Genomic DNA, 15,000 nt, shown 5'->3' with positions numbered 1-15,000 from the left:
TCATAGAGTGCTGATCGGGTCTCCAAAAACAAAATAATGTCTTACATTCTGTAGGACTACAGGTACTTATTTGTATATCTCGGGCCTGAAAAGGAAAAACAAAAGAAAGCCTCACATTGTGTAGGACTTCTGGTATTTGTTTACATCGGGCCTGAAAGGAAAACAAAATAATGTCTCACATTGTGTAGGACTTCAGGTATTTGTATATCTCGGGCCTGAAAAGGAAAACAAAATAATGTCTCACATTGTGTAGGACTTCAGGTATTTGTATATCTCGGGCCTGAAAAGGAAAACAAAATAATGTCTCACATTGTTTATATCGGGCCTGAAAGGAAAACAAAATAATGTCTCACATTGTGTAGGACATCAGGTATTTGTATATCTCGGGCCTGAAAAGGAAAACAAAACAAGTGTCTCACATTCTGAAGGACATCATGTCAAGGCTGTTTCAGTATCAATTTCCTTTTCAATTCTGTCTTAGCGGGTTTGTGCCACACAGTCTTCTGAGTGGGGGCGGGCTCTGAGAGTGGTCACCAGACTGTCGCTGTAACAGTCTCCACCCACCTCCTCTCCTGAGGGGGCGATCACTCAGTCCGGCCCCGCGGCTTAGCAGTTAATTTGCGGCCGATAGAATGGTCGAGTGGGGGGACGGTGACCCGCGTATGTTGAAATTAGAAGGGAGTGCCAGCGTTGAAGTGATTTAGTGAGGGCACAGGTTCTCCTGTGGCCCCGTGTTGGCCTGGCTGGGGATCGCTCCCTGGGGACTGTTGGCCTGGCTGGGGATCGCTCCCTGTGGACTGTTGGGCCTTGTGACAGGGATGGGATGAGTGGGAAGGAAGGAGGGTGGCTGTCACTACATCAGTTCTGGATTTGTTTGTGGTTTTGTTTTTTGTTTGTTTCTTTCTTTCTTTCTTTCTTTTTTGTTGTTGTTATTTTTTGGGGTGTTTCATATTCAGTGATATTCATTTACTTCTGTACTTGTTTATTTATTGATTCTTTCTTTCATGTTTAATGATATTCATATACATATCCACATGTGATATGCGGCTTCTGTTCAAACGTGTGTGTGTGTGTGTGTGTGTGTGTGTGTGTGTGTGTGTGTGTGTGTGTGTGTGTGTGTGTGTGATAGAGAGAGAGAGAGTGTGTGTGTGTGTGCGTGTGTGTGTGTGTACAGTGTGTGCATGTGTGAGTATGCACAAGTTTTAAATCGATATGCACTTGTATGTATCCTAATTTCTACTGTATATGTGTTTGTGTGTGATTTTCGATTTATGTTCGTATCTTGTCATTTACCACCACCACCACCACCCCTCCACATCCCCCCCCCTTTCCCCCACCCGATATTCCCTGTGATCCCGGTACACTTGGTAATAAAGTCATATTCTATTCTATTCTATTCGATTCGATTCTACTCTATTCTGTTCTATGCTTCTTTACATAATTGATTAATTTTTATTTTCTTATTTTTTTCTTTCTTCCTTTTGTTTCTCTCTTTTTCTCAAGGCCTGACTAAGCGCGTTGGGTTACGTTGCTGGTCAGGCATCTGCTTGGCAGATGTGGTGTAGCGGATATGGATTTGTCCGAACGCGGTGATGCCTCCTTCAGCTACTGATACCGACACTGATACCGATACCAATACTGATAGTGATACCGATACTGATACTGATACTGATACCGATACTGATACTGATACCGATACTGATACTGATACTATTTAGCAGCTTCAGACATGATGTACCAGTGAGGCGACGTAAAAGGTAGGAGTCAAATAAGGAAACACGTAGCAGCAATAGTGGTAGTAGCAGTAGTAGTGTGCTTGTATTCTTTCTTTGCTCTGAAAAAAAAAAAAAGATTTTTTTCTTTTGTTAGCTGGGAAAGTGACAGGTAGTGACGGTGGTGGGTGAGTGAAGTTGTTGATGAGAACCAGTACAGTAGTGGGTGAGTGAAGTTGTTGATGAGAACCAGTATAGTAGTGGGTGAGTGAAGTTGTTGATGAGAACCAGTATAGTAGTGGGTGAGTGAAGTTGTTGATGAGAACCAGTATAGTAGAGGGTGAGTGAAGTTGTTGATGAGAACCAGTATAGTAGTGGGTGAGTGAAGTTGTTGATGAGAACCAGTATAGTAGTGGGTGAGTGAAGTTGTTGATGAGAACCAGTATAGTAGTGGGTGAGTGAAGTTGTTGATGAGAACCAGTACAGTAGTGGGTGAGTGAAGTTGTTGATGAGAACCAGTATAGTAGAGGGTGAGTGAAGTTGTTGATGAGAACCAGTACAGTAGTGGGTGAGTGAAGTTGTTGATGAGAACCAGTATAGTAGAGGGTGAGTGAAGTTGTTGATGAGAACCAGTACAGTAGTGGGTGAGTGAAGTTGTTGATGAGAACCAGTATAGTAGAGGGTGAGTGAAGTTGTTGATGAGAACCAGTACAGTAGTGGGTGAGTGAAGTTGTTGATGAGAACCAGTATAGTAGTGGGTGAGTGAAGTTGTTGATGAGAACCAGTATAGTAGAGGGTGAGTGAAGTTGTTGATGAGAACCAGTATAGTAGTGGGTGAGTGAAGTTGTTGATGAGAACCAGTATAGTAGTGGGTGAGTGAAGTTGTTGATGAGAACCAGTATAGTAGAGGGTGAGTGAAGTTGTTGATGAGAACCAGTATAGTAGAGGGTGAGTGAAGTTGTTGATGAGAACCAGTATAGTAGAGGGTGAGTGAAGTTGTTGATGAGAACCAGTACAGTAGTGGGTGAGTGAAGTTGTTGATGAGAACCAGTATAGTAGTGGGTGAGTGAAGTTGTTGATGAGAACCAGTATAGTAGTGGGTGAGTGAAGTTGTTGATGAGAACCAGTACAGTAGTGGGTGAGTGAAGTTGTTGATGAGAACCAGTACAGTAGTGGGTGAGTGAAGTTGTTGATGAGAACCAGTACAGTAGTGGGTGAGTGAAGTTGTTGATGAGAACCAGTATAGTAGTGGGTGAGTGAAGTTGTTGATGAGAACCAGTACAGTAGTGGGTGAGTGAAGTTGTTGATGAGAACCAGTATAGTAGTGGGTGAGTGAAGTTGTTGATGAGAACCAGTATAGTAGTGGGTGAGTGAAGTTGTTGATGAGAACCAGTACAGTAGTGGGTGAGTGAAGTTGTTGATGAGAACCAGTACAGTAGTGGGTGAGTGAAGTTGTTGATGAGAACCAGTATAGTAGTGGGTGAGTGAAGTTGTTGATGAGAACCAGTACAGTAGTGGGTGAGTGAAGTTGTTGATGAGAACCAGTATAGTAGTGGGTGAGTGAAGTTGTTGATGAGAGCCAGTATAGTAGTGGGTGAGTGAAGTTGTTGATGAGAACCAGTACAGTAGTGGGTGAGTGAAGTTGTTGATGAGAACCAGTACTGTAGTGGGTGAGTGAAGTTGTTGATGAGAACCAGTATAGTAGTGGGTGAGTGAAGTTGTTGATGAGAACCAGTACTGTAGTGGGTGAGTGAAGTTGTTGATGAGAACCAGTACAGTAGTGGGTGAGTGAAGTTGTTGATGAGAACCAGTACAGTAGTGGGTGAGTGAAGTTGTTGATGAGAACCAGTACAGTAGTGGGTGAGTGAAGTTGTTGATGAGAACCAGTACTGTAGTGGGTGAGTGAAGTTGTTGATGAGAACCAGTATAGTAGTGGGTGAGTGAAGTTGTTGATGAGAACCAGTATAGTAGTGGGTGAGTGAAGTTGTTGATGAGAACCAGTATAGTAGTGGGTGAGTGAAGTTGTTGATGAGAACCAGTACAGTAGTGGGTGAGTGAAGTTGTTGATGAGAACCAGTACAGTAGTGGGTGAGTGAAGTTGTTGATGAGAACCAGTACAGTAGTGGGTGAGTGAAGTTGTTGATGAGAACCAGTATAGTAGTGGGTGAGTGAAGTTGTTGATGAGAACCAGTATAGTAGTGGGTGAGTGAAGTTGTTGATGAGAACCAGTACAGTAGTGGGTGAGTGAAGTTGTTGATGAGAACCAGTACAGTAGTGGGTGAGTGAAGTTGTTGATGAGAACCAGTATAGTAGAGGGTGAGTGAAGTTGTTGATGAGAACCAGTATAGTAGAGGGTGAGTGAAGTTGTTGATGAGAACCAGTACTGTAGTGGGTGAGTGAAGTTGTTGATGAGAACCAGTACAGTAGTGGGTGAGTGAAGTTGTTGATGAGAACCAGTATAGTAGTGGGTGAGTGAAGTTGTTGATGAGAACCAGTATACTGGCAGCAGGCCGTGGTAACATCAGTAGTTCTGTTGTGGCAGTGGCTGGTGTTTTTTGTTTTTTGTTGATTTTTTTTGTTGTTGTTTTTTATTGTTGTTGTTTTTTTGTTTGTTTGTTGTTGTTGTTGTTTTGTGGGGTTTTTTTGGGTTTTTTAGGGGGGTGAGACCTTAACTGGAAAATAAAATCTTCGGTTGCCTGTCTCTGTCTCAAATCCCTAAAAGCGAACGTATTGTATTTTGTATTTTGTATTTCTTTTTATCACAACAGATTTCTCTGTGTGAAATTCGGGCTGCTCTCCCCAGGGAGAGCGCGTCGCTATACTACAGCGCCACCCATTTTTTTGTATTTTTTTTCCTGCGTGCAGTTTTATTTGTTTTTCCTATCGAAGTGAATTTTTCTTCAGAATTTTGCCAGGAACAACCTTTTTGTTGCCGTGGGTTCTTTTACGTGCGCTAAGTGCATGCTGCACACGGGACCTCGGTTTATCGTCTCATCCGAATGACTAGCATCCAGACCACCACTCAAGGTCTAGTGGAGGGTGAGAAAATATCGGCGGCTGAACAGTGATTGTGATTCGAACCAGTGCGCTCAGATTCTCTCGCTTTCTAAGCGGACGCGTTACCTCTAGGCCATCACTCCACATAGTAGTCCTGGTCATCTAAATTCCATCAAACCTTTCTCTCTTTTTTTAAAATATAATTAGTCAAGTGATGGCCGAAACGTCAACGCTTTTAGAAAGTGAAAGTTCCGTGTCGCAGCACTGCGCTATTGATTTGCGATTTATCTGAAGTTCAAGTTGTCGGACGGTAAAGATCGCACGGATATGAAATGTGTTTTTTTTGTGTTGCAGTCAGCGTCTTCATCATGTGCTGGACTCCTTACTTCCTCAACCTGTCCATGTTCTGGTTTCACAAGTGAGTATATTCTCTATCTTTGTCTCTGTCTCTCTGTATCTGTCTCTTTGTCTCTGTCCCTCTCTCTCTCTCTCTCTGTCTCTCTCTGTCTCTTTGTCTGTCTTTCTGTCTCTGTTCTGTCTCTGTCTCTGTCTCTGTCTGTCTGTCTCTCTCTCTCTCTCTCTCTCTCTCTCTCTCTCTCTCTCTCTCTCTCTTCACGCAAAAGCATACTATGTTATTTTGTGGGGAATTGTGTATTTTCGATGCCATTTATTGTTCTTGTTGTTGTTGCCATGCAATGTTTTGGGGGTTCTTTTCCTCCTTTTTTCAGTCTTCTTGTATTTCCTAGATTAGTTTATACGTTTTCTTTACGAGGGTAGGATGAAGACAGGCCGATAAGTGCCTATTCCTTTTCCCTCAATAAAAAAAAGTTCGATTTCGAATTCGATCTCTCTCTCTCTCTCTCTCTCTCTCTCTCTCTCTCTCTCTCTCTCTCTCTCTCTCTCTCTCTCTCTCTCTTAATCCTTGAATAAAAAACGTTTTGAGTTCTGAGTTCTCTCTCTCTCTCTCACTCACTCTCTCTCTCTCTCTCTCCCCTTGTTCTGGTTTCACAAGTGAGTATTCTCTCTCTCTCTCTCTCTCTCTCTCTCTCTCTCTCTCTCTCTCTCTCTCTCTCTCTGCCCCTCTCTCTCTCTCTCTGTCCCTCTCTCTCTGTCTCTGTGTCTCTGTCCCCCTCTCTCTCTGTCCATCTCTCTCTGTCCATCTCTCTCTGTCCCTCTCTCTGTGTCTCTCTCTCTCTCTCTGTCCCCCCCCCCTCTCTCTCTCTCTCAACACCTCTCTCCCTACCCTCCTCTGTCACCATATCAAAACGACAGATATGAATTCATTTATTGCTGAAATACATATTTAAAAGCTCCCGTGTGAATCCTATCCACGGTATCATTATGCGTTGCTGGGCTGTTTATTTCCCCTGGAGAAACTCCATTGCTTCCAGATGACCACTATTTCAGGGAACGCGCGTGCGAGCGCGCACGCACACAGTGTGCTTGTATGTGTGGGCGGGCAAGGGGGCGGGCAGGGGGGGAGGGGTGGGGTGGGTGGTGAAGGAGAGACACATTACAGATCTCTCTCAATTTCCTTTTAAACGCGTCAGTATACACGCTTCCAACAACTGCGCAAACAAGGGCGCTTGGGCCCTGTTTGCTGAGCCTGATTGCAAGCTGCAGATAAAGTGTCCAACAACACGCAGTGTGCAGGTCCCAGATACAGGAAGGCAAACTGTTATGTTTTAGATTAATTCCACGTTAAAAAAAAAAAAAAAAAAGAAAAGAAGAATCTGCGTACACGCAGAGTAAAGTAGATGTACAGTGTCGAACTGGCAAGATTTACAAAGAACGAAAACAGTTTCGGTATTATTTTGTTCCAAATTCAGCCCCCCTCCCTCCCCCCCTCTCTCTCTCTCTGTCTTGCTCACACACACACACACACACACACACACATACACACACACACACACACACACACACACACACACACACACATAATCTACGCACGCACGCACACTCTGCCTCTCTCTCTCTCTCTCTCTCTCTCTCTCTGTCTGTCTATGTCTCTCTCTCTCTCTCTCTTTGACTTTCTTTCAAAGTTTGTGAGGGTTAACTAAGTGAAGGTATACGTAGCATTGGTATGCCACCCACAGTGTATCCCTGCTTCCATTGTGAATCCCACTGCGCCGTGTCGGACTGGAGGAGACAGCGAAAACTTCCACGGCGGCTAAACACGGTGATAGTTGATCCGCAAGCAGATCGATATGTCAGCTGACTTCGCAATAAACCAATCGAGGGTGAGCGGCCCAGACGGGAAAAGAAAGAGGCCAGACGACTGTACAGATTGGAAAGGACAACCCGAGTCTCTAATCTGCCATTGTTAGCCAGGCTGCCAAAGCTTTTTGCTTTGCCCGAACCTTTAAAGAACTTTTCCCATTTATCAGATCGAATTTGACCCACTTGTCTGACTGAAGAAGACATCGATGTAACGCGTGTATCTATACATTTGTAAAAAGATTTTTTTTTTTTTTAAAGCCGTAGTAGACTGGATGTCTTTGTGCGAAGCACACGGACATTGCTTGGTTTGACTCGAGAGGTCTGAGTTGGCGGAATAGGGTTCAGAAACGAAGCAGACTAGCAGGGAAAAGTGTGTTAAAAACTAGCAGGGTGTTCCTAGGGTTATATGTATACATATATCTTTGTGGGTACCACATGGACATTGCTTGGCTTGACTCGAGTGGTCTGAGGTGGCGTGATCAGGTTAAGAAACGAAGCGCGTGTGTGTGATGAGTGTGTGTGTGTGTGTGTGTGTGTGTGTGTGTGTGTGTGATGAGAGTGTGTGTGTGTGTGTGTGTGTGTGTGTGTGTGATGTAAGAAAACTATATTTTCTTAACAACATCCATTTAACTGAAGTCACCATCGTTCACGATGTTTATCTCTTTTTTCCCTCTGTTGTGTCAGACAAGTGGAGTGATGGCCTAGAGGTAACGCGTCCGCCTAGGAAGCGAGAGAATCTGAGCGCGCTGGTTCGAATCACGGCTCAGCCGCCGATATTTTCTCCCCCTCCACTAAACCTTGAGTGGTGGTCTGGACGCTAGTCATTCGGATGAGACGATAAACCGAGGTCCCGTGTGCAGCATGCACTTAGCGCACGTAAAAGAACCCACGGCAACAAAAGGGTTTTTTCCTGGCAAAATTCTGTAGAAAAATCCACGTCAATAGGAAAAACAAATAAAACTGCACGCAGGAAAAATACAAAAACAAAAAAAAAAATGGGTGGCGCTGTACTATAGCGACGCGCTCTCCCTGGGGAGAACAGCCCGAATTTCACACAGAGAAATCTGTTGTGATAAAAAGAAATACAAAATACAATACGTTCGCTTTTAGGGATTTGAGACAGAGACAGGCAACCGAAGATTTTATATTCCAGTTAAAGGTCTCTGCATGTAAAGTGTGTCAGGCAGAACACGCAAACTTTTCTGATGTAAGTGCTGACAAATAAGACTATTGGACACCATAACACTTTCAAAAGCCACTGACACTTGCACTTCCTTTGAACGGAAATTGGAAGCAGCAGAGCTGGTTGCATGAACGGTTCTTGCAGCGCTGAGATGTGCTTTGCGATAGGAATTTTCCTAAGTCTGCTCTTATTGCACACAGTCAGGAAAATAGTTGGTAATGGCAAGCAAACTTAGCACTGCTGGAATCGCTCGTGCAACCCAGCCCAGTTTCTGAACTCGTGTCAGTCACTGACACTGATGACGTGTCGAAGCAAAGACGAGCGACAACTCCATCAGCTTAGGTGAACGACGAGCTACCAGAACAGAGCCGAGTGAGAAATTAACCGACGCACCATGATGGAGAAAAGGTACTGCTTGTATACAAAACGAAACCATCCCTCGAATACCCTCGATTAACATGACAATGTTTGTAGCATTACAGTTCCATGGGTCGGACTTTTTCCGCATTGTACGGATTTCCGTGTTGGCATTTCGTTGATTGTTTATGACCGTTTGTTGCTGTTGTTTGTTTTTTGGTGTGTGGGTTTTTGTTTGTTTGTTTTGGGGGGTGGGGGTGGGGGGTCACTATGTTTCGTTAGACAACAGATTTATCTGTGTGAAAATCGGACGGTTGTCTCCACACAAAAAGCGTGTTGTCAACGCAAAGCATCGCCCCCTGTCTACACTCATCAAAGGAAAAGACACACATGATAAGTGTAGAGTGACGCTTGTTCATAGACTTTACAAAACGAACAATGTCTTCTTCTTCAAGCACAGAACACTAAGACACAAAGAGAAAAAAACACATTCTGAAGGGTGTCGGTAAGCAAAACTGCGAGAATTGTTCAAATGCGCGCATCTAAACGAAAGACGAATTGAAGGTTGTTGTTTTGTTGTTGGTTGTTTTGGATGCTGTTTCATTTTTTTTCTGTTTCTGTTTTCTGTTTTAATACTCTCTTGTTATGTTGGGGGATAAGGATTCATTCAAAAGGACGAAATGTAAGATCAATTGAGCAGATGAACCATTTTACCGGGGGTCTGTTTGCTAACTACGGTTACAATCAACGCATCACATATTGTATATATGCGCTATATATACAAGTACATAAATGATTCATAAAAAAAATAGCTAAAACGCGTCCGACACTACGAACTCTGCTTAATGTATTTATCTCTGCCATAGAATGAAGAAAAGGAATATAGAAATTATCCGTTTTTTTCGTCGCTGGATACAGTGAAAATAGTTTTAACAAACAGGGCTCGCATAAGGAATTTTTGTGTTTGTTTGCTTGCTTACTGTTGTCAGGCTTCCGAAATTGGGCCTGGGTCGAGATGTCTTCCACTGTTCAAGAAACCGCTGGACAGAATTAGACTGGAGAAAAACAATATGACGCTGCTTTTTTTTCTCTGTGTGTGTGTGTGTGTGTGTGTGTGTGTGTGTGTGTGTGTGTGTGTGTGTGTGTGTGTGTGTTATTTGCAAGCTGTATCTACAGACTGAGTTCACTACAAATAGATCCTGAAATAGTCTGGGCGGGAGACGGGCAATGGGAAAGGACGACCCATCCATGCCGGGTGGACTTGTTAGCGTGCGAATACGCACACACGCACAGTCGTGAGCGCGCGCGCACACACACATACTCACACACACACACACACACACACACACACACACACACACACACACACAGAGAGAGAGAGAGAGAGAGAGAGAGAGAGAGAGAGAGAGAGGGATAACCTGATGGTTTTGAATCATGTGAATTCGGACTGTCGTGTTTCCGTGCTGCCCTGGCCCAGGACGGGAGAAATGAGAGGGTTCCACAAGCTGATGACAGGGCGCGACAGCAGAGTTAATCATGCTGATTGTATTTCCCTGGGCGTTTCTTGCCCACCAGCCATTTCTGAACGTTGTCAAAACAGCAGCTAGCAGCGCGCGTACGTGAGTACCACAACAGTTGATTCAAAGTCAAGGAACAAGACTGTTTTGTTGTCTTTGATCATACAACATTTTAGAAAAAAAAAACTGAAATGGATTAACACTTAAATAATGACATCTATGTGTCAGTTCCAAAGAGGAATTTTGTTTAATGTCCCGTCACACATATCGGTGATTGAAGACATTTTGTTAAAGTATTGATGTATATATTTGGCTATTGTCGTTTAGAAGAGGAGGGGGGTGTAGATGAATGATGAGTTGGAGGAAACCGGGCATATGAGGGATGGGGGTGGGTAAAATTTGAATGTCAGTTCCAAGGAAGCTATGTTAAATACAATACTTCATCACTGCCGGCACTCGTTTTCCTGAAAATCCTTTGACATTTGTTTCTCATTCACTTGAGCTGATAACTGATTCTGTACACACGTTCTGCCTGTCTTGTTGTACACTGCGATGTTTTCAAACATACGGTGCAAGGATGAGTTATTTGTAAGCAGCTATCATATTTCTTTTTCGTGTAGAATATTTCCTCGAATAATTGATTACCGATTATTTCTTTTCTTGTATTTACTTCTAACTCATGCTCCAGTTGTGGTAACACATTGTATTCGTAGCTTTGCTAAGTCGCTGAATTGTATATTCTTTTTCTCTTTCTTTTTTAACACGGCCAAAATGTCGGTCGCGGCTTTGGGTCAGACTGTAGACGACTGATCAGTGTCAGGACGAATCTCTCTGAGAAAGAAAACCGGAGCCATTTCAAGCATATCGAATGGTCTTCTCCATTAGAGATCAAGTACTTCGGGAAGTTGTCTTTGAAAAGTATGATTCACGCTAGCAACAATCCAGTCGTATGTTTGATGATAATAATGATAATTATAATAGATAATATATATATATATATATATATATATATATATATAAAGAGAGTTAGTATATATATATATATATATATATATATATATATATATATATATATATATATATATGCATATATATATATATAATCTGCTGATAAGTCAGTACCCGTGGCTGGTGGAGGCGGAATCTATATGTCATCAATCTCGACCTGTAGATTCCACCTCCACCAGCCACTGGTAGTGACTTACCAGCAGATACTGTCAGCGTGAGCAGGGTACATTGATACACTTACGTGGTGATTACTTTTCTGTTCTGGCTCCAGTGAGGCCTTTTGTGAATTGCACACAAGGACTTCTCGGAGGGAGGGGGGGTGTTCTAAGTCTGATTTCTCTGTAAAATAATTACTTCCAGTTTCAGTCTCCACCCTTCACAGGGGGCTTTGGGAAATCATCGGATAACGACTTGTCGCCTCCAGTAGAGGTTGGGAACAGTAAATGTAAAAGAGGTGTCTCATTGAGTCTTGGAGACGGCCGGCGCCATGTCGGAGACACGTGAAGAATCTTCTCAATCAGACAGAGATTGAGTTTGTTTCAGGGCACAGCACAACGAACACCTCCCCTAAACCCCCACCCCCCACCCCCACCCCCGCCCTCCCCCCATGGTTTGTGTTGTAGATTCATTGTATGTCATGTTAATCTTATTTATTCTTCTTTAATGTGACGGTTACGCGTGGCCAAATGTCTACGTTGACCGAACTACGCCACTGGTCAGTTCCATTCTACACACAGTTAGTAGCGGGTTACGACCATACTAGGCTCTTCCATCCGAGCAATGCAATTGGCTCCAAGTGTCAAAGCGTGTAGATTGATCCATATTCACTACATCACACCTGCTTTTAAAAGATATTTAAACGCAGCAAGGCAAGGCAAGGCAAGGCAAGGAGTTTATTCCGTGTGCCCCTGGGGGCATTGAAACATTACACACGTTCACCATCTACACACATCCAGTGAATACAGAAAGAGTGATGTCAAGAACAAGAAGTAGGCTCATTCGTTCGTTCAATCACTTAATATACACATTGACAAGTACTGTTTCACTCATAATACAAACAAACATACAAAAAAACAGCAAAAAAAAAATCAACTGGATAAAAAAAAAAAGCGTATCAATGGACAAAACGTTAATAAAGAGAGCTGCGAATAGCAGAAACCAAGGTTTTCAGTTTTAACAGTATTCTTTTGTTTGTTTGTTTTTTCAGAAAATAATTGGTGGAATTTAATGATGTTTGGGCGGATTCTATAAGACCTAGATAAACATTTTTGTCTGATGCTTTCAAAAAATGAGCACACTAATAAATAATGAAACTCATCAGCAATGTCATTTGTGGAACATTTATCACAGATTCTTTCATTTCTGGGTAAATTGTCAAAACGCAGTCTATTAACAGGCAAAGGATTATTAGTTGTTCTAAACTTAACTAACTCTATTACGCAGATGAGAGACCTTTGTGTGTGACCCAACACGCTGGTCACGCTTTGATATATTCCCTCTACCACCATCCCTACCTCCCTCTCCCCATTCCCATATGCGCACAAAATAGCAAGGGCGTTTTGCTGCTTTTATGATGGAGTCGAGATTTTTTGCTTGTTTGTCTGTTTGTTTGTGTATTATTGCCATGTACCTCTCTGATACATCTCTTCTCTTAATAACAATAAGAATAAGAATAAGAATAACTTTATTATCTCCAACTGGAGAAATTTGGTCAGGTGCATTATCACAACATAGACAAGTAAACAACATGGGGACCATAACTGTAAAAGCCAACAACAGCCCCAACAAATATTACGAAGATACAAATGTAAAAAATATCACGTACATCGTTTCATACATACATCCACACACTGCAGGTAATAACTAGTATTCTTAATGTAAAAACAGAAAGAATTAAGAAACATTATTTGAATATAATTATAAACATAGCCTAAACATAGCCTCTTGTTGCTTCTCAGTTCTATGTTTTTGTTTTGCTTGTTTGTATTTGTTTTTTTCCCCGACACAGCAGATATGTTTTGGAACTTTGCTGCTTTTATGATGAAGGCGTTATATCTTTGTTCGTTTTTTATCGCGATGTACCGCTGTTCTTTTACTGCCATTTGGTTGTTTGTTTTTTGTTTTCTTTCTTTGTTCTTTTCTTCGTTTTCCAACAGACCAGATATATTGTAGGACGTCGTTACTTTTTATGATGGGGGCGATATTTGTTTGTTTGTTTGTTTTTGATCGCGATGTGCCTCTCTGATACATATGGTCTCTTATTGCCTCTCGGTTGTATGTTTGTTGAGATGTTTTCCGACAGACTAGATATGATTGTGGGACTGGCTGTTTTCCCTTCAGACTCCTCTGGCTGGGACACGATGCCCCTCCCCCCACCCACCCCCACCCCCACATCCCCTCCCACCACCACCACCACTCCCTCCCTCTCTTCCTCAGCGTGACAACATTGAGTTGCGTTTCGTCCCCTGATATTACTCCTGGATTCACTTCTGATTCCGTCTCTGTTCCTGATATGATTGATGCGTGTGCCTGTGCTGGTGTTTGTGCGAGCTGGTGTGTGTGTGTGTGTGTGTGTGTGTGTGTGTGTGTGTGTGTGTGTGTCCGCGCAGGCGCTGGGCTTGGAATTAGGGAGGTGGCGCGGTTTGCGTGTGTCAGTACATGCATACCTCTGTTTGTCTGCCTGTCAGTTTTGTTGACTCGATCTGTTCCTTTTATTTATTTATTTATTCTTACCACGGTCCCTTGTTGATTCGTGTGAAAATAAAATCAATCTGAAAAAATTGTCTTCGAGTCTGTATAAATGCCTATGCTTATGTATGTGTTTGTATGTATGTGTGCGTGAGAAAGAGAGAGAGAGGAGAGGGAGAGAGAGAGGAGAGGGAGAGGAGAGAGAGAGAGGAGAGAGAGAGAGGAGAGAGAGGAGAGAGAGGAGAGAGAGAGAGAGAGGAGAGAGAGAGAGGAGAGAGAGGAGAGGGAGAGAGAGAGAGAGAGGAGAGGAGAGAGAGAGAGGGAGAGAGAGAGGAGAGGAGAGAGAGAGAGGAGAGAGAGAGAGGAGAGAGAGAGGAGAGGGAGAGAGAGAGAGAGAGGAGAGGGAGAGAGAGAGGGGAGAGAGAGAGAGGAGAGAGAGAGGAGAGGGAGAGGAGAGGGAGAGAGAGAGAGGAGAGGGAGAGAGAGAGAGAGGAGAGGGAGAGAGAGGAGAGAGAGAGAGGAGAGAGGAGAGGGAGAGAGAGAGAGAGGAGAGAGAGAGAGAGAGAGAGAGGAGAGGGAGAGAGAGGAGAGGGAGAGGGGGGGGTTGATTCAGTTTTTGGTATTTTGTTAATGATACACATCACAAAGGAATCGAGCTTGGCAAGATGCTAGATATTGATAGACCCATTCAGTTCTACGCTTCATGGAGATGATAGTTATCTGCCCCTCTTTCTTCCCCCCCCCCCCCCCCCCCCCCCTCCCACTCTCTCTCTCTCTCCCTGAATAAATTGTCTTCGAGTCTGTATAAAAAATTGTCTTCGAGTCTCATAGAGGATGAGGTATGTGAGTGTATGCATGCCTATACTGTGGGAGCATCAGGATATTGGAACGTATATATTATATATATATATCTTTGTATATATGTGTGGGGGGTTGGGGGTGGGAGATATGGGCGTGTGTGTGTGTGCTTGTACAAGTAAGTGTTCATCTGTGTGTGTGAGTGTGTGTGTGTGTGTGTGTGTGTGTGTGTGTGTGTGTGTGTGTGTGTGTGTGTGTGTGCCGTGGAAGCTGCGATACATAGACTAGAAACTCCGAGTGTGTGGAGGAGGGGGTAGAGGAGGTGCAGGGAAATTTGTGGTGTGTGTGTGTGTGTGTGTGTGTGTGTGTGTGTGTGTGTGTGTGTGTGTGTGTGTTGGAGCTCATGTACGTTTATATGTATTTGACTGTGCTTTCATATCTATGAAACTGCGTTTTGGGGGCATATCTGTTATGCATGTGTGGGTGTATGTGTGAATGTGTGTCTTCATGTTTTATATTT

At 43.3% G+C, this 15,000-nt stretch overlaps 1 protein-coding gene across 1 annotated transcript in view; it reads left to right on the top strand.

The window, feature by feature from the left end:
• Positions 1 to 15,000, top strand: part of LOC143297394 (adipokinetic hormone/corazonin-related peptide receptor variant I-like) — a 237,478-nt gene that overhangs the window by 215,062 nt on the left and 7,416 nt on the right. Inside the window, exon 4 of the mRNA XM_076609726.1 lies at positions 5,064 to 5,127. Within this exon, the coding sequence (XP_076465841.1) occupies positions 5,064 to 5,127 (64 nt within the window). The remainder of the gene's footprint in view (positions 1 to 5,063; positions 5,128 to 15,000) is intronic.

Source organism: Babylonia areolata, chromosome 22 (assembly GCF_041734735.1).
Source record: "Babylonia areolata isolate BAREFJ2019XMU chromosome 22, ASM4173473v1, whole genome shotgun sequence".
In the NCBI taxonomy this organism is placed as follows: domain Eukaryota; kingdom Metazoa; phylum Mollusca; class Gastropoda; order Neogastropoda; family Buccinidae; genus Babylonia; species Babylonia areolata.
Note: the sequence above shows the minus strand (reverse complement) of the source record. Positions and strands in the feature narration are given on the sequence as shown.